At 44.9% G+C, this 19,277-nt stretch overlaps 4 protein-coding genes across 5 annotated transcripts in view; 2 read left to right on the forward strand and 2 right to left on the reverse strand.

Annotated features, from left to right (window-relative positions):
* Positions 1–384: 384 nt before the first annotated feature.
* Positions 385–7,642, reverse strand: LOC108049806 (neurogenic protein mastermind). 2 transcript variants are annotated; one of them, XM_017131129.2, is made up of 2 exons: positions 7,265–7,642; positions 385–1,461 (listed from the first exon to the last, which is right to left on the reverse strand). In XM_017131129.2, exons 1-2 carry the CDS (start codon positions 7,487–7,489, stop codon positions 580–582), a joined length of 1,107 nt encoding a protein of 368 aa, XP_016986618.2. In that variant the 5' UTR covers positions 7,490–7,642; the 3' UTR covers positions 385–579. The 2 variants fall into 2 exon arrangements, with proteins under 2 accessions (XP_016986618.2, XP_016986619.1); XM_017131130.2 differs by lacking the exon at positions 7,265–7,642 and adding an exon at positions 2,199–2,519.
* On the forward strand, positions 2,547–3,612 carry LOC108049813. Its single transcript, XM_017131142.2, has one exon. It carries the CDS (start codon positions 2,696–2,698, stop codon positions 3,371–3,373), a length of 678 nt encoding a protein of 225 aa, XP_016986631.1. The 5' UTR covers positions 2,547–2,695; the 3' UTR covers positions 3,374–3,612.
* LOC108049814 lies at positions 4,393–5,147 on the forward strand. Its single transcript, XM_017131143.2, has one exon. It carries the CDS (start codon positions 4,526–4,528, stop codon positions 4,955–4,957), a length of 432 nt encoding a protein of 143 aa, XP_016986632.1. The 5' UTR covers positions 4,393–4,525; the 3' UTR covers positions 4,958–5,147.
* A 2,675-nt stretch (positions 7,643–10,317) lies between the features above and the next one.
* Positions 10,318–19,277, reverse strand: part of LOC108049797 — a 39,537-nt gene continuing 30,577 nt past the window's right edge. Inside the window, exons 4-7 of the mRNA XM_017131115.2 lie at positions 14,722–14,813; positions 14,524–14,649; positions 13,194–13,532; positions 10,318–13,109 (exon numbers count right to left, since the gene is read on the reverse strand). Of these exons, the coding sequence (XP_016986604.1) occupies positions 11,354–13,109; positions 13,194–13,532; positions 14,524–14,649; positions 14,722–14,813 (2,313 nt within the window). The 3' untranslated portion in view covers positions 10,318–11,353. The remainder of the gene's footprint in view (positions 13,110–13,193; positions 13,533–14,523; positions 14,650–14,721; positions 14,814–19,277) is intronic.

Raw genomic sequence — 19,277 nt, forward strand, 5'->3', positions numbered from 1 at the left:
GCGTTCCGTTCAAAACAACATTAAAACATTAATTGCACGTGAGCACGATGGCTCGTTTGAGATGAACGCAGATAGTCTGCCATATATATCCCGTTAATTTAAGTGCTATCATTAGCAATGATAAATATTAAACAGGGCCATTTATCTGGGTAAATACAAACACCTGCTGCCAAAGTCTTTATCAATTGTCTGCAGAATAACATGAAAAACTTGACCAAGTACAATGTAATGATAAAGCTTTCTTAGCCTTTTATCAACATATTCCCAAATATGACACCAAAATGTAGTCAATATCAATGCCGATAAAAAGAGTTTTAAATTAGAAGCCCTTGTTTCAATAGTATCAACCCTGGAAATCCATTCTCCCAATAAAATGCAGCCGAGTATCGTCACTTACAAAATTTATTCTTGCTTGCCCTACACAATTCCTCTTATCAAATACCACGAAAATTTACGCAAAAAAAATATGAAAAAAAAAAACTTAAGAGCTCCAAAACATATGTAAATACTAGTTATATGAGTCACCGGGGATGGGGGGATGAGGAATGAGGAATGAGGGATGGGACCACCCAGCTCCGACTAGAAGCTGTAGTTGAGGTTGCCGCTCGAGAAGCTGACGTGGGAGACGTCCGGGGACTGCTGGTAGGAGGGGGAGCCCAGCACGGAGGACATGGGCACGGCCATGCCGTAGCTCTGCCGTGTGGTGGGCGCCAGCTGGCTGGTGGCAAACTGCTGGGCCACCGACTGCTGCTGGTCACGGAGGATGTCCTGCTGCTGCTGTTGCATGAAGCCCATGTGCTGCTGCGTGGAGTAGAAGTCGCCGGCCCCGCCGCCAGCCACAGTGCGCTGGGGCACAGCCAATGCCGGAGGAGATCCTCCCGATCCTCCCGAGAATCCCGGACCGCCGGGCTGCAGGCCATTGCTGCTGAACTGCGGCCGACGGTAGACGAAGCGGCCGGCTGCCGTCTGCGGTGCCACGCCCACTCCGCCCAGGACTCCGGCTGCTCCTTCATCGGATGGGGGTGCATGGGGCTGGGACTGCGACTGGATCTGGCCGGGAGCCAGGGAGGCGGAGACATCCGGATAGTGGTGGTAGAGCTTCTGCAGCAACTGCTGCTGTTGCTGCTCGAACTCCGCCCGCTGGCGCTGGTAGTCCAGGAAGGCGGCGTGCATCTGGTCCGCGTAGCTGGGTATGTTGCCCACGCCCCCCACACCGCCCACGCCCACCCCCGATCCCGATCCCGATCCCGATCCTGGCCCAGCTCCCGCTACCGCTCCCTGCGGCGTCGTGGCGGCCAGGAGTTGCTGCTGCTGCTGCGCCAGGAGCTGCTGCTGCTGCTGCTGCAGAAGGGAGACGGGCGTGGCCTTGAGCTTGCCACCGCCCCGGAGTCCTGGTTGCGCATAGGCGGCCGGATACTGCTGTCCCGACGGCGAGAAGACGCCGAAGTGGGCGGGATTTTGCTGCAAATAGAGGAGGGATGTCATTTAGATGGAGGAGTACGAATCTTAGATCACATATTTTTCATTTTATCCTCATAAATCGTATATTAATTTATAAAGAATATATCGTATGTTAATAAATAAAGTATATTAATATCACAACCATAGTCGAAGGCCTCTTAGTTAGTACTATGCCCTTCTATGTTAGCTTTAGTTTTGTAAACTATTCTATCATTTATAATAAATAAAATAAATAAATATTAATATACGCTATATATGGTTGAAGGAAATCTATCTGCGGACAAAAGAAAAATATTGGTGATCCTTATTATTCTCTTTTACTTAATTTCGTAAGATTTTATAATTTTATAAATTATCTAACCCTAATTATTTTTAATTGTTTTAAACATATTCTTCTTGAAGAGTAAATCCATTGAAATTTGTAATAGTTTTGAAAATATACTTGCTTAGAGTACAAGTCCAAATAGAGTTAATAATTCTGATTAATTAATCGGATTAATGAATAGATATAAACAATAATAACGTCACAGTAACCAAATTCTGTTTGAGATTGTGTGCCTCCTCTTAACATTCCAACATAATGAGATTAAACTCAAAATAAGAGAAGCTAAAATGACATGCAAGAGTAGGCTGTGTTTTGTCAGATAGTAAATTTTTGAAAATTAAATTTGCCCATAAGGCTTATATTTCTAACTGCCAATTTCCGAATTTCAACTTTTTCCACGGAAAAGACTTACAGATAAAAGGCCACGACCGTGATCCTTCGGCAATGCGCTCTGGGCCCCCCTGTGCCCCTTTCCCCATTGTCCTTCGGCATTAGCCAGTCGACTGCCGTGGCCATTGCCCCCGCGTGCCTTGGTGGTCCTCATCTTCCGCTGTCCTGATTGTCCTGATTGTCCTGGATGCACTGGTGCAAGTACCGCGAGATCGTGAAACCCGAATGCGTATGGCCGAAAGGAATAATTTCAGATTTAGATTCAATTTGAATTCGAAGTCGAGAGCGCAAATAGAGTAAAACGAACCGAACTGAACCGACTGAGCGAGCAAGTGAGACTGAGCCGGAGACTCCGTCCGGTCCCCCTGACACCTGTCACCTGTCAGCGGGGCCAAAACCGGAAGCCTGCTGCGATCCCAGCGGCGGAGTTGGATTAAATCGATCCAAATCGAGTGGAAAGCACGCGAGATGGTGGCATAAAAGGCCCCACTGCAACGCCGTCGCATCACAGTGAGAACGATGAGTCGCCAGACGCTGGGACTGCTCCTGATGGCGCTGGCTCTGGCCAGGATTGCGGCCAGGCCAGCTCCACAGGGTAATCCACTCGAGAGCCTGGGCATGAGCGCCATGAGTCTGGCCGGGAGTTTGGCCGAGGCCGTCCAGAGTGGCGGCGCCCTCACCCGCGACCTCAACTTGGACAATCCCCTGATGTCCCTGCACTCGAAGACGGCCTTGGGCTACGGCGACGCCATGCGTCCACCCTCGGCCGGGGACTCCTCCGAGGAGGATCGCCGGCGGAGGAGGAGGCGGCGGCGGCGGCGCAGTATCCCGGCCAGCCTGCACCGCCACAAGAGGGCTCCGTGCTGGAAAATGGGCAGTGCCGCCACCACAGCGGCCCCCGCCGACGATGAGGTGGAGGCCAGGCGGAGGCGGGCCCAGAAGCGGGCCGCCAACAACGCCTCCCGATCCCGCGTGAGTCCCAAGACCAGTGGCAAGACCAAGAAGCTGCAACGTCGACGCCGCCAGGCGCCTTCACCCGCAATCCCCGAATCGGGATCACCAATGGCCGGATCGGGCGACCCACTGGGCCTGGGCGACAGGATCAAGGCCATGTGGCTGTCGTTCGTCGACAACGTCACGGATGTGGTGCAGCAGGTGCGCCAGAAGGTCTCCGAGTCAGCCAGCTCTGCGGGCTAAAGATGCCCCCAATTATGCTCCCCAATTACCACCAAGTGTATTTTTTTTGTTGTTTGTTATTAAGTGCAATAAAAGCAAATGGAACCTGAAAACTAAATCGAGTTGAGGTCTACTAATCTCTTATCAAATGATAAGAAATGTATGTGGATATGGTGATTGTGATTTTGAGTCTAATTCTTTCTGTATACAGAGAAACTCATTACTCAAAATGGCAATGTAGAGAATAATTACAATTTATGTAATAGGAACCCGATCTTAAGGTGACGTATCCATAAAAATATGAGGTGAAATTTTGGTTTTTAATTTTGTGTTTTTCGATTTGTTCTTTTTTTCAAATTTGAAAAATAACTTTGAAAACAGTCACCAAAACCTTCATTTTTGGACCATAACCGCTAAAGGCTTGTGTCTATGTTCTCAAAAAAACTGCGTTTAAATCTGAGTTCTTATTATTTTGGGTAGATTTTCAGTCAGTTTTTAGAACATTTTCGAAAAAAGCATTTGCAGGAAAGTAACCTAAGACCTGCCCCATACAGACCATTACTTTTCTCACACAAATCCGATTTCGAAGTGGTATAACTATAAAAGCTTGTGGTTAAATACCCTTAAGATCTGCGTTTAAAACTTGGATTTTAATTTTTGTAATTTTTTAGAAATATTCGAAAAATGGCTTTGCAAAAAAATTAACAAAATTCGAATTTCTAGGACCATGACTTTTCCTACAGAAATCCGATTGGGAAGTGGTATACCTCTAAAAGCTAGAGGCTTAATTCTTTTCTTTCTGCGTTCGAATCTTGGTTTGTAACCTGTCCTAAAAGTTGTTGGTCTTATTCTTTTTTAAACGTTGTATATCAATTTTGGGTAATTTTTTGCAATTATAAAAAAAAATAGCAGATGAATATCGGTAATCTCAATTATGGAAGCTTTAATTTAACCCATAACGAAACTGTGGGTAGGAACCATAATCACTCCTTTACTGGTTCAATTCCACATAACTGCAATCAAATCAAAAGCTAACCGCCATATCTGAGCAATGCGATCGAAAGTTGTCCGAAATGGAGGCCATTGGGGTCACCACAGCAGGGCAATTACCAGCCGTCCAGATGGGAGATACGAGAACATTCCGAGTCACGATGAGCAGGCGCTTCCGGCCAAATGAGATGCATCTCGACATGCGCCGAACATTTCCGTGTCTGGCCGAAATCTGATTGGATTGGAAGGCGGAGTACAAAAGGCGCACTCAAGCGGTTGGCCAAAACAGTTGGCCAAATGACTTCCGGACTCAACCTCACCGTCCCACTAATTGTGGCCCTGACCCTCGCCCTGGTGACCCTCGCCTGGGCGGATGAGTTCGACGTGGAGGACTACTCCAACGAGTACGAGGATGTGCGACCCCATCTGGTCTATCCCGACGATCCCAGGCTGGACAAGCGCATCGGAGACGCCGCCCGGGAGTTTGGCCAGAACATAACCCAGGCCTGGCACTCCATGGTGGACTCCTTCAAGAACTACTTCGAGGAGCTCAAGAACCTGTTCGCCGACACCACGGATCCCAATGCAGCCAACGAGGTCTTCTCCGACCCCTAAAACGTGTGCTCATCACTTTTTGAAATAAAATATATTGGAAACAAACGGAACGGAGCGTACATAAACTAATATTTATGATTACATTTTATTTTGATTTTCCTTTTTGCTAAACAATAATAAATGTCATATGCGTGACACAGTAAAATGCAAAACTAAATAAAAGTAAAAAATCTGCCTTGTGGATTCAAAAAGATTATTTAAATAATAAACAAATGGTATTCATTTTTATATTTTTAATTTGAACGACAAAACTAGTTTAAATATTTTGTCGGTCTGGATTTGTTACGGAAAATTCTAGCTGTAAGCCGATAATTTAATTGCCTGCACTACAAAAACCTCGCATGCCAATCGTAAATCATGTTTCATAACACATGCCGGATATATCTTTCTTTTGGATCGGGGAACATATTGTGCAACAAACTAGACTCGCAGCTTAAATAGCTGGCTTACTGGTCGACCAGCAGTTATTTGCAAACTGAAAAGCATCACAAGATGACATCGCCCATTTTGAGCCTGAGTCTGAGCCTACTACTTTTGGGCATTACCACAGCCTGGCCTCAGGTAATATGGCATATCTGGGATTATCTGGGATTGACCACTAGATGATTTCTGATTTCCCCTACAGGATTTGGGCACTGGCGTGATGCTGGCCATGGGTCAAGTGGAGCAGCTTATGGAAACTGGCGGCGGACTGAAGAACGAGCAGAGTATCGAGGTTCTGGGCGAGCGTTTAACTGGAGGTCTGAATCTGGGAATTGGCCAGGTGATGGAAATGCCCCTTGGACGCAGACGTCGTTCTAGTATGCCCATGCATTGAGGGGATCATCTATTTGATGACCACAGGTTGACTGGCATTTAATGTACCGCAGCTTGATTAGAAATAAACCTGACAGTTGAACTTGTTATTGCTGCAGAAAGAATTGAACAACATTCTAGTTTCTCATAGAATTAGCTACAAAGTACTTTTTAAAGTAAAGTGAAATGTGTACCTAGACTTGTTAAAAGGTAAATAAGTATAGTGTATAAGTAATGTGTACCTAGACTTGTTAAAAGGTAAATAAGTATAGAGGTGAAGATAGTTTAAGACTTCATTGAACTCTTTTATACAAAAAGCTTTATTCTGAATGTTCTTCTATAAAAGTTCCGTACTAAAGAAAAGGTTCGCTCTAAACGTAAACACACAAGGGATAAGTTTTTTTAAAAAATAACTTGAGTAGTCGTTATAAAAAAATCTTAAAAGCTAGGGCCAAAAACATTTTAAGATATTTTTAAGAACGGATGCTGTGCCTTCTTACTATTTTTCTTATTTCAAAGAATTACTTGACAACTCAACGGTAATTAAAAATTATGGAAATTAATAATTAATATAACATCAATTATGGTATAATACCTAAATGCCTTATGCATTATATTTGCAAGGTAATTGACAATGTGACGAAATATATAGGTATTAGTAAATATTTATTGAGTTGTGTTCTGTACTAATTAATATGTAGTGTCTAAATACCTAATGCATTATATTGGCAGGCTAAATGAAAATCAGTAAACATATATAGATAAGTATAAATGTAGACGAATAGAGAATTATTAAAGCCATTCAATAACAAGAAAAGAAGCAATACTTCGTCAAGCCGAAGTTTATATACCCTTGCAGTTATTACAAAACGACTAAATTTTAATTTGTATGCCTATATTACTTAAAACAAGGAAAGTATGTCGATTTTGTGCTGCATTATCGGCTTAATTTTGGTAAAGTTATGGACTCTCGAAGTCCAATTTTAAGTCACTCTTTTACAAGTCACCAGAAACCTAGAAATAACTAACATGAAAATGGCTCAAAAATTTGATCAACGTTAAATTGAAAATGTTGAATGCAGATTTTTAGAGGATCGGATCACAAGTCTTTAGAGGTATCCCACTTTGGAATCGGATTAATTTTGGTAAAGTTATGGACTCTCGAAGTCCAATTTTGGGTCACTCTTTTACAAGTCGTCGGAAACTTAAAAATAACTAACATGAAAATGGGTCAAAAACTTGATCAACGTTAAATTGAAAATTTTGAATGCAGATTTTTAGAGGATCGGATCGGTATGCCTCTTTGCAATCGGCTTAAATTTGGTAGAGTTATGGACTGAATGTAGTCGGAGATGCGTTGCACAGTTTTGACCAAAATTATAATACCCTCTTGAGGGGTATAAATATTTCGAAGGCACCTAGTGCATTATATAAGCTTTAAAGTGGAAATCCGTATAAGCCAAAATTCCAAGAAGTAAAATATCTAGGCATTGCCCACTGGGAATCACTCACCAGCTGTTCCTGCACCTGCTCCTGCTCCTGCTCCACCTGCTGGTTCTGGGGCTGCGTCGTCTTGGCCGCTCCTCCGTAATACCGGGTGAAGGTCTGCTGCAGTCCGGGTGTCTTCAGGCTGTACGAATTCGTGTTGGCGTCCGTGTGGATGGAGACCTGCGCCCGGCAGACCTCCTGCTGGCCGGCCAAAACCAAGGCCGCCACCGTCAAGGCCACTGCAAACATGATTTACGAAGTGAGGCTAATGGATGTTGGATGCTGGCACTCCGTCTCCCGTTGAGTCCGCGGAACCCTTAAACCCTGGAACCTGGAACCGTGCTGTGGATCGTTATCGACTACGTGGACGCGACTCGCGACCGTCGATGGTTGACTTTGACTGTGCAGCGCCCGCCGACTGTCCGCTGGTTTTATACCGCCTTTCGACGGGGATTGTCAGCAGCGGCCCTCTGCCTTTGTTTTTCGGACTGAAACGGCGAAAATAAGACGACAAAACGGGGAAAAAAATAACAAAAATAAAGTATGGTAAGAGCTTGATTCTAGAAAATCCATAAATGGGTTGTCAAAACTGATTGCAATTTTCAATTGTTTACTTTACTCCTGTCTGTTTGAAGAGTTTTAAGAACTCCTAAATCTTTAACTGTAAATGGTTTAAAATATAATATAATATTTATGATATCTTATTTAATTTTACCAAAATCTGATTGTAAGTTTTAGTAATCAACTCCTAAAGGCCTTAAATAAACAATCGGCTAAAAATGGGTTATAGGTCCCAGACACTCATAACATCTTTATACATTTTTCCATATTTGTATACAAATGGTAGAGTTTAATTGCGTCTGATTATAAGTTCTTGAAATAAATTTTTTTAAGTATAAAACTCCCTTATTATTATTTTCCATAATTTCAATTTCAAGTTATATTTTATTTTAATTTCCCCCTCATTGTTTTGTTTAACTTTTTGCGTGGATAACTTTCTTTCAACTTTTCGGTCCGCGTACGGAATATGGAATAAGCAATAACTACAAAGGGAGACATGTGGATGGCAATTCCAATTCCAATTCAAATTGAATATGCTCTTTGGCACTTACATAACAATCCTCCCCCGCTGGGGCGAATGGCAAACTAAACATAAACACCGGCATAAAACGTTGTTTATAGGAACGTGCCGGGAATGCCTAAAATACCCAAAAGCGAAACTCGCAAACGGTGTCTACACAGGGCGAAATGGGTGTTATCAAGTTATCGTATTAAGTAGCAAAAACTTTAAAGAGCTCAAAGTGTGTCAAATAAAGTGATAGTCCATTGAACTAGTGTTCTACTGTATTTGATTGGCCATTAAATAGTTTTATACTTTTTCCGCGGTGTAAGGCTCTGCAAAAATCACTAAGATACGGAAGCGGGGTTAAGGCCAGAAATCGGCTCAATTGGAATGCAGTTTTGATGGCCCAAAGAGATTTGGATTTGGCCCACCGATTATGAAAGCAGCGAAAACCTGGTTAGTGTGTAATGGTCACTTAAGCGCGCGCTTACCTGCCAACGTTGCGTATACGTGATACGTGATTGTCATAAATTTATTTGCGCATTTCATTAAACGGCGGCGTGTAATTGAAAGCGCATTTCACACGATTGAAAGTTGGTTGTCTGCCTGCTGGCAGCGTTTGTACTTACGTATATGTATATGTATTACCCCCACAAAGTGACCCCAAGCCGAGTTACCCCCCGGGTAATAGCCATAACTTCTGCTTTTCGCCTGGCTGCATTCCTTTGGGGCACGCCGTCCTCGGGGAGTGGGTATTCACTATATATAGATGTATATACATATACACATCCACCATCTATCCCTACGTTTCTGGCGTGTTTTTCCCATTAAAGTTGACTTTTCCGAATGAAATGCTTGTCGTTTTACGATTACCCTCCTTAAGCCATCAAAATAAACAGCGCAAATTATGCAAAAAAGGAGGAGACCCAAAAAGAGAGAGAGAGAGAGATGAACACACAAATACAAATGGAGACAAACTGGAAGTGGAGCTCGCAAGTCAAGTAAATCCAGCCAGCTGCTAAATAACGCCACTTAATCATTTTACTGGGTCAGGTCACGGGTGGACGGACGACGCAGCCGAAACCGGAGCCGCAGTCCGCTGTTCGCAGTCCGCATTTCGCCGTTCGCAGTTCGCAGTCCGGAGGCTGAGTCGGTAGTCGGTGGCCCCGCGATGAACTTTTGAACTCGCGCACTGACCCTATTCCGGACCCATTCCATTCGCACTTTCCCCCGGGGCGGCAGGCCCCCGCTGGCGGGTATTATTTTCGGGGCCTGGCTCTGCATTTGCACGGATTTTATTGAGGTGCGCGCCACCCCAGAGCCCAGAACCCAAAGCCCAAAGCCCAGATCCCAGAACCCCGGATCCCAAGAACATACAGAGAGAGAAAAAGCTTTGCAGGTCATATATATGCATCGTATCGTAGTGATGTATCCAACTAAAATTGCCAAGTTCGAATCCCATCGCTGACCTAAAAAGATTTTTGAAGCCTTCTAAAATACGTATGCTATATCATTATTAGAAAAATTAAGGATATTTTTTTCATCGGGTGTTATTTGCCATTACTTACCTAAAATCCAGTTTAGGAATTACAATCCTATAATTTTTATTTAGTAACCAGAAACCGAACCTGATCTTTATTTGAGATTTATATACATTTGTTTTCCTATTTTTCAGATTTATATACACTTAATAGACAAAATTAAAAAAAATCAAATTTCAAACCTTAAAATAAAAAGCCCGAGGAGTTTTATTAAAATAAAAATCCTAAATTTAACCATATGTTGATATTCTCTAATTCTTCTTTAAATTTTCGTCATAAAAAATCTGTTCATAATATCACATAGGCTTTTCTCTCCGTGCAGGCCTACATACCTACGGCCCAAGGGAGCAGAGCTGAAAGGGATTTAATGGTATACACTGATGGACACCTCCCAAATAAAACGCTGTCAATGAGAGATTTGCTTTTGTGTGTTCAACTCACATAAAAATTGTTTTTTATTAGTTTTGCTCACACCACGGCGGCACCACTGCACCACCGCACCACCGAACCAGCGAACCACCGACCCATCACAACAAACAGCCTGCGGAGCGGCGCAGAAAAAATGAACTTATTGCTAGACACACGCACGGACACTTGCACAATTAGGGGTAAGTATATGGGTCTGTATATCTAGAAGGGATCAGGATCAGGATCTGCATCTGGAATCCTGCTGGTTCCTCTATGTGTGTGTGTGTGTGTGTGTTTTTTTTGGCGCAATTCTTTGGGGCTCAGAAGAATTGCCCTGTCTTAACAGCTATAACTTTTATGGTTTATCCCGATTTTGTATTTTGTATTTTGTATTTCGTATTTTGACTTTGATTTAACATTCAATAAACTTTGCATTTGATTTGGTAATATTCAATATGTCTTAGCATATGTCTAGTGTATATATCGTATCGTATATATCCATATATGTATGTAGCTTGGGAAAGTTTAAAAACACTGACTCATCCTGCCGCTCGTCAAAGCTGGCAACATTTAAAAGACATATATATATATGTATATGTATGTTTTGTGGGAGTGCTTTCCCTTCGTATTCTTGGCACAGTTTTCACTTCTCTCTAAACTCTGATCTCTAAACTGCGATCTGTGATCCCTAAACTCTGTGATCTGTGATCTCTGATCTGCTCTCCGATCGCAACAATCAACAATCATTAGTCAACAACCAGTTGGGCGAAGTATTCCAATAACTCGTTCTATATTATTTAGTATATCTTATGCATTTAGGTGTAAATGTATCTGTTTCTCCGTAAGCCTGGAGTTCCCTACCAAGTATTCCATAATCCCCATACATTTTGTTCTCTGATGAGCAACTGCCTCCGCTAGAAAAAGTCCCACCCATACTCTACAAAAAAAAAATACAGCTCCTGCTTCAAATTCTCCTACTTAAACACGTAGCTCCTGGGCTGCACAACTCGTGGCAAATCCGTGACCGTAAAGCTTTTCGTTTCTCCATCATCATCATCTTCATCATCAGTATCTCGTGTCCATCGCATCCCGGATCACATCCTACAGCTCTGCAAAGATGTTCTCCCTGAAGTCCAGTTCCGGATGCGCCGAGTGCGAGGAGGAGCCGTGCCCGTAGTCGTAGTCCCGCGACGACGACTTCATCGAGCTGCGCCCCCCGGACACCCCGGATCCGGAGCTGAAGCTGGCGTTCCGCGGACTACTCCGCCGCATCCGGCCCTCGATCAGGGCCATCTTGTTAAGCGGCTGTGTGGGATCCAGTTCGCAGAAGGCGCCGGCAATCAGATCGGTGCCGTTTAGCGAATTGAAGCTGTCCCGCTTCGAGCCCCGTCCGCCGGCCACGCCCCCAACGCCCCCGCCACCATGCTGGCCATGATGATGGCCACCATGGTGGTGGTGACCCGACCCGGAACCGGAACTCTTCCGGCTCAGCCGATTGCGGGAGTACTGGTACTGGTAGGCGGGCACCGCGCCGGAGGCCAACTGCACGGGCGGCAGATTCTGGGCGCCGCCGGGCGTGTAGCTGTCGTAGAAGTCCGGCGGCACCACCTCCTCCTCCTCCATCGCCTGCAGATGCTGCAGCCCCTCCTCCTGGCCAGCAGGCATGACGCCTCCGCCTCCGCCGCCGCTGGTCTCCAAGGTGGAGCACAGGCTGTATTCCGTGGACAGGGACTGGGATTGGGAGAGGCTGCTCAGCGGATCGCTGCCGGGCATGACGAGCGCCAGGACCGCTCCCGCTCCCTCAACTCGTTTCCCCTTGGGCGAACGCTGGGCGTAGAGCTTCTCGATGTCCGGCAACTGGCGACGCACCTTGTCCCGCTCCCGTTCCCGCTGCAGCATCTCCTGGATGTCCATGCTGCGCTCCCGCTCCAGCTGGTCCATGATCTCCAGGTCGCGCTCCAGGGTGCTCGACGAGAAGGTGCTGCTGCTGCATTCGCTAAAGGAGACGTCCTTGTGGCGGAGCACTCCACCACCACCACCACCGGCGGAGCCTAATCCTGGCCAGCGCTGCGGCGGCACCATCATGCTGCTGACCACGGAGCTCTCCTCGCCGTCGCCATAGTTGCTGGTGCTGCTGTCGTCCGGGATGAGTACGCTGCCCAGGCCGTTTCCGGTGCCGTTTCCGGTTCCGGTCACGCTGCCGCTGCCGTTGCAAAATGTAGAGGCGGTCACATTGGACAGGCACTCGGCGGGCAGCTTGCCGTGCCGCTGGCCGGGATTGGGGCGACTCCGCTGGCCACTGCTGCTGTTGTTGTTGTTGTTGTTGTTGCTGGAGCTGCTGCCACCCGGCTGCTTGCGGTGGACGGAATGACCGCCCCCATCCGAGATAATGTTGATCTTGACGTCGTGCTTCTTGCCGCGCACATCCTTGCCCAGATTGTTGACCACCCCGGCATCGCCGGCTCCACGACCACCCGCCCTCTGCCTCTCGCGGTCCCCATCTCTATCCCTATCTCTGCCCCTCTCCCTGTCCCTCTCCCTATCCCTGTCCCTATCCCTCTCCCTGTCCCTCTCACGATCCCTATCCCGCTGCCTCTCCCTATCCTTGCCCTGTCGGTGGGGTGCTCCCGTATAGCGATCACCGCCATGTCCTGGCAGACGCACCTCCCGCTCGTGCCGCAACTTGGAGGCATGCTTGTGCGGCTCGCCGACATGATGGACACCAATCCCCTGCGACGAAGCCTCCTCCTTCTCAATGGAATCCTCGCGAGAGCCACCAGCATCACTGCGGCGCTGCGTCTTCGGTTTGCGTTTCGAGGAGAGCCGGAAATAGCCCCTCAGGCGCTCCTGTTCGTCCCTGCGGAGCACAATGGTGGGATGAGGGAGGTCGGATGAGGATGAGGAACGGATTGGAAAGCAAGTCTACAAGCGAAGTGCTCACCTGGGCAAGATTTGCGAAGCGTAGATGCACGGAAAGATGACCGTGGGCAGGAAGGCCATCCACACGAACATCAGGTAGGTGAAGTCGAAGTGCTTGGTGTTCTCGTACGTCTCCTCCAGCGAGAGCCTGGCGAAGCGCAGGATCATCAGGGGGCACATGCACACCACCTGGGTGGCGGCCATGCTGCCGAAGTTGCGCTGCTTCCGCTTCTCGCGATGCACGTCCAGTTCGGCGCTGTACAAGTCGTAGGAGCGGGCGGTGCTGCCGCCCCCGTTGCTCAGCCCGGCCACGCCCCCACCGCTCAGCTGGCGAGGCTCCACCGAGGATGTGGAGGAGTTCCTGCAAGGACAGAGGTGGGCGCAACAACAGATTCACTCAAAGGTGTGACAAATAGGCTTAAGTTCCTGTTAAATATTTATGTATATATATGGATTATAAAAAACTGTTCGAAATATTTGTAAAATACATGTTAATTAATGTCCTGAAAGTGTCATTAATACTGAAATGCTTATGGAAATTCTATAACGCAATTAAATAAATAACTAAGAGGTTAGTTAGTTAGAAATTCGATTCTTTTAAATATAAATAAATATATTGCAAATGTATAAGTATTTTAACTTATACTATTTTACATATTTATGTTAATATAGATTATAGTAAAAATTTAGTTTAAAATTAAAAAAAAAAACTTTTTTAAGTATTCCAAATTGAAAGACTTTTAAATTAAAGTATTTGGAGGGCCATTATTGCTGGAGTTTTTGGGGGATTCCATAATGTATGTGTAGACAAAAGTAATCTATTCAAAATAGTTGTCCTATGACTTTTCAATTGCTATTCTTATCTGTCGTAGTCTTATTCATCTGACTTCATTACGGCATATCTTAAAAGTCCAGTCACTGTTTAATTGAATTCCTAAAAAGGTTATTGGCACAGCAGTTTTTATAATAGATACTCTAATAGATACTCTAATAGATACTCTAATAGATACTCTTCGTAATACCGCAAACTCCAAGACTTCCTAGCCAAAGTCTTGAAAAAGCCAAGGCATTGTATTCACCCTTAAACTGTAATATTGGGGGAAGCAGAAAAAGTGGCTCAAGAAATTGGAACTCATTAAAGAACAGCCACTGGAAGGACGATGGCTCATTAGCGGTGGCCAAGGGGTTGGTCCAGAGCGTTGGCAGAGCGATGGGGTATCGGGTTACACGGACATGGGACGGCCTGTCCTGATTGGTAAATCACCGAATTAATCAGCCCAATTAGCAGGCAGTCCAGTCTGCCAGTCTGCCAGTCCCTCTAATATTTCAGCTGAATCACGGCGAGTACTCACCTCTGCCGCATCCGCACATCCGCGCGGTGCTCGTACATCATCACGGCGAAGGGTCCGTCGGGCGGGCGCAGCTCCTGGGAGGTGCGGATGTACAGGTAGGACAGCAGGATGGCCGGACCGCAGTACCTGTGAATCGAAACGGTGGTCAGAGGGGATCCTCGACGGCGTGGGCAGGGGAGGGGGGGGAGGTGCACTCACATTAGCAGGAAGAGTCCGCGGGTGTACTCCTGCATGTCGTCCATCAGGTTCACCACACACAACCCGATACCCGACAGCTGTGGCATATAGTCCTGAAATTGGGAATTTACGATTCAAAATGTTCATTAATGAAAGTATGCATTTTTAATACACCTTTTTAGTTTTCCCTACAAATGTTGTTTGAAGTGAATTAATGTGAAGTACGCTTTTTCTAAGAACTCTTTAAATAATTAAAAGTAAAATATTCGAAGGAGTTATAATACCGCTTGACTGGTATTAAGGCTCAAAAGTTAAAATTCTGAAATTAGAAAATAGCTAACAACGCGAACTTTGAGCAATATTTTTCTAGCATAGTACTCCAATCTTACAAACAGTTTGTTAATCAATTTTTTAAGTTTTACTAAAGGTTAGGACAAGAAAAGTTTTACCAAAGATCTTTCTATTCTAAAGATGGTTTTTTAATATACATTTTCCCATAAGGTTTTCTTTATGATATATATAGGTGATTTTAAACTTCTTAACTACCCTAAAAATTAAATATTTTTTTTTTGTCCTAATTTGTTGCGCTAGTTTTTATCGAATGACTAAGCTAGAAAGCATAATAATGCCTTTTTACTCCAGTAAGTAGCCCCTAAATAATTGATTTGATTTTTGAGTCATTGAAGGAGCCGTTTAACCAACAATCGTTTTACATTTTAAAAATCGGGGTTATCAGAACACTCCACAGAGTTCAATGACTGACATTTGGTATTGCTGGGTGGTGTTCCGAGTGGTCGAACTATGTCCATTGATTTTATAATTAGACTGGGGGAAGGGGTAGGGCTTTGTCGGCCCATTGTTCTTTGATGTCTGGCCTATCGATTGCCATGCGAAAAACTTTAATTGAATCAACTTGTCCGCCAATTCACCACCTCAGTATCAGGTGCACGTGGTGTACGTAACACAGTCAACTTTTGCACTCCAGAGCGACCTCGGCATTGACCCTGACCCGGGAATGGGCAGGTGGGCAGGTGGACAGGTGGGCAGGTGGGTCCACATGCCATTCCTCCACGGAACGACTGAGATTGCGTCGTAATTGTAATTACATATGAATTCGCGCGTAGCGAAAAGTTTTTCGGATAGCGAAGGAAATTAAACAAAGGGCGGAAATGAATTTATGGCCGCATCCAAGTTATTTTCTCATTTAACTGCTCCGCAGGATGGCAGGTGCGTATCTTAAGTGGGGATTGGTGATGGGGGGGGGTTACCAGGATATCCTTCACTGAGTGGACTTAAGTCCTGGCTGGAGAATTGGCGGATTGGTGGGACTTTAGCTTCATCAATCACGCGAAACATCGGTCAACTGGCCAGCTGCGACTCAAAGAGGCCACATTATATTGGTGCATAATTATTCCGCCAGAAGAACTGGCGATCAAACTCAGGAACTCCGAACAAAGTTTCCTCATTTTCAGTCGCCTTTTTTTCCCCCCGTTTGCTAAGCATATGCACATATGTAACATATACGTTCCCCACATGAAGGCAGTCAAGGAGCAGGGCACTCGTAAATGATTTTGTATGAATAACTATTTAAAAGTTTGCAATTCCCTTGAGAGCAGGCGTCGCCCAGCCACGCCCACAAATCCCCACCTTCTTCCCCGCCCCTCGAAGGCGGTTAAAACTTGGTCCCCAACTTTTAAATCAAATCTCAAACTACAGCAGAGTGGGAAGCTTGAGTCTGCGGAGGAGGTGGGAAAAAGTTTTCCATTCGGCGAGTGCCCGAAATTGTAATGAAACCTTTTCAACCAAATCGCGCCGCGCCCGCTCCTTTTGGCCCACAGTCATTTGGGTAATGAACTGTTAGCGCTGTACAATCTGGCCAACAAATCTGTTTTGAATACTTTGCCCACTGCGCACAGTCAAATGCAAATAAACGACAACCGTTACCAAAGGGGCGGGGTACAGGGACGAAGAGGTGGGTGCACTCAGAAAAAAAAAAGTCAGCTTCTTGAACTTATACTTACGAAAATAGAAGGTATTCTTAATAATATTTATGGCAGCCGTGAATAAACTAATCGAATTTGTAATGTTAATATGTAAAGCATATATATTCTTGATCAGCATCACCATGAGAGTCGATCTAACTATGTCCTTAAGTCCGTCCGTATCTTCTAGTCTCTCAGTTTATTTGCTATTAGGATGAAACTTTTCCAAAAATCTTATTTTTATTACAGGTAATATATATGTAAGCCGGAACGAGCCGGATCGAATCCCTTAAATCAATCGGAAAAGTATATGAGAAAACAATTTTGTTTTTTTTTTGTAATTGTTTAGTAATTATAGACAATTTCAGAAATGGATTCTTCTTTTTATAAAAATCGGACGCCTATATTATATAGCTGCAATAGGAAGATCAAAAATGTATTGGAAAATCGACATATCTTCATTGTTGTTAGGGTATAAAACTTCGGATTGCTGAAGCTTGATTCGTTTTTGTTGAAATAAATTTTTAATAAAATAGGTTCCTAACAGCTGACATCGCAGCACCAAAAGAAGTTTGGGTTCTGTTCAGTAAATTGTTGTTCAATAAATAAATTAATAATAAATAATGATTTTCAAAAACATAAGTTATTCTACTTTTTACGTTTTTTTTTGTTATTAAAGGGGATCGGGATAACTAAAGAATATAGTTAGCTTAAGTTTGTAAAACCCGAGATTGGGAAAAATATCTTTGAATTTTTTTTCTTTCATTGAGGTGAAAAAATACCATTAATGGCAATGTTTAATTTTAAATGTTAATGGCCAAATGGAAACGATTTCTTGTCAATATTTTTCAGTTATGGTAATTGGAAAACTTTTTAACGAGTTCCAGAAACAGTCTCGTTTTTCTTTCTGTGCACAGCTGCGGCCACCCGCTGCGAGGACGAAAAAAGGAGAGGATGCTGCACGCAATTTAACGAGTCCTGGGGGCGTCTTGCGAAGGATTCCCGATATGGCGATGGCGATGGGTATAAGTATGGGTGTGGATGTGGATGTGGATGTATGGCCTCGACGGTTAGCGGTTCCTGCTGGATGCGGAGTCCTCCTGCCGACGGGTGGTGGTGTTTGCCTGGTGGTTAGCCGAGTGTCCTTGCCTGGCTTTTTATGGACATCCTTCGCCCGCTGCTCATCATCTCCTGCCCGGCGAACTGTGGCCGTTTCCGCTTTATGACCGGCAAAGGAAGCCAAAGGACACCCTGCCCAGCCCCAGTTATGATTGCCCCTGGAGGAGAGTCAGCTAATGCAATTGATTTGATTCGTGCTGGGCACAAATCAATTTGAGCGCTGGCCGTAAACACTTTATGGCTGGCGGATCTCGATGATGGAGCCGCTCCAACATTGAGCATCCAACATCCAACAAGTGGCCAGCCCATTAAATGGGCTCGCATTATTGGGGCTTTCGCCCCCGCATAAAGATATTTGCAGTTTGGCGCGCGTTACCAAATAATTTATCGACTGTGGACGAGGCCCAGGGATTCGGAGGTGGGTTCGGTTGGAGATTCAGGAGGGTAACCAGGAGGAGCAGGCAGAGCCACAGGCACACACAGGCACATTAATAACAATTTATTTCCGTCCTGCCAGCAGGCACGCCACATTCCGCAGACTCCACACTCCGCAGTCCGTGCCCCAAACAATATTTTGCAGCCGACGAGGGCTGCAGAAGTATTATCATTTCCACTGTCGCAATTTTGACTTTGACGAATTGCCGCTCAAGTCGACACAAACGAGGAATAGGTCTTGGTTTTGGCTCTGGTTATTGGATGATGGCAAGCTGGAAATGAAAAGCACTTAATAATAATTTACAAGCGAGAAGAGCGTCGAAGTTGTCCCAAAACGGAGATGGAGATGGATATTGATCTGGGTATATCAGAGCAAGGACAGAATAGCAGGGGCAGATGGAACTATTTTCCGGCAGCTTTGGTAGCCTTGGAGCTTAACTTCTCCCCTTCAATTCCACCTGTTGGGCAAGTTCATTTTATTTTTTTTTTGTGCTCTCCTGCCCTTATGCGATTGGGAAATTTTTCTTTGAAATTCGATGTCCTTGGCTTTTAGTTACCCACGCAGAACAAAGTTGGGGGGAAAAGAAACAAAACAAAACAATGACGCGCAGAGCGATGGAAAAATCGAGAAAAGTCTCATTTGTCAGCCTCAGATGTTGGCAATTTTTACATATATTTATCAAAGCGATAATTGAATTGCACACAAACACACATACACACACAAACACGTCTTAATTAAAAGAAAATAATTGAAGGCGAAAAGCAGAAGAAAATTGAGTTTAAAGCTGCGTCAGGCAATGTCTACCAATAATCGGAGTTTCAAATTTTCGGAAAATTGCTCCTAATGGATGGCGGAAAAGCAGAAGCAGAAGAAGCGGAACACAATGCATAATTAAAAGCAGAATTTCGTAATTTAAATAATAAGAAAACAATGAGCAGACAAAATGGTTTTTGGCATGGGTGAGGGATTATAATGTAAACAGTGGAGCAGAACCCAAAGGTTAGGCCATTGAAAAAAAAAAACAGGGCAGGGGCCCTTAA

This window comes from Drosophila rhopaloa, unplaced genomic scaffold, assembly GCF_018152115.1.
Source record: "Drosophila rhopaloa isolate 14029-0021.01 unplaced genomic scaffold, ASM1815211v1 contig_3, whole genome shotgun sequence".
In the NCBI taxonomy this organism is placed as follows: Eukaryota; Metazoa; Arthropoda; class Insecta; order Diptera; family Drosophilidae; genus Drosophila; species Drosophila rhopaloa.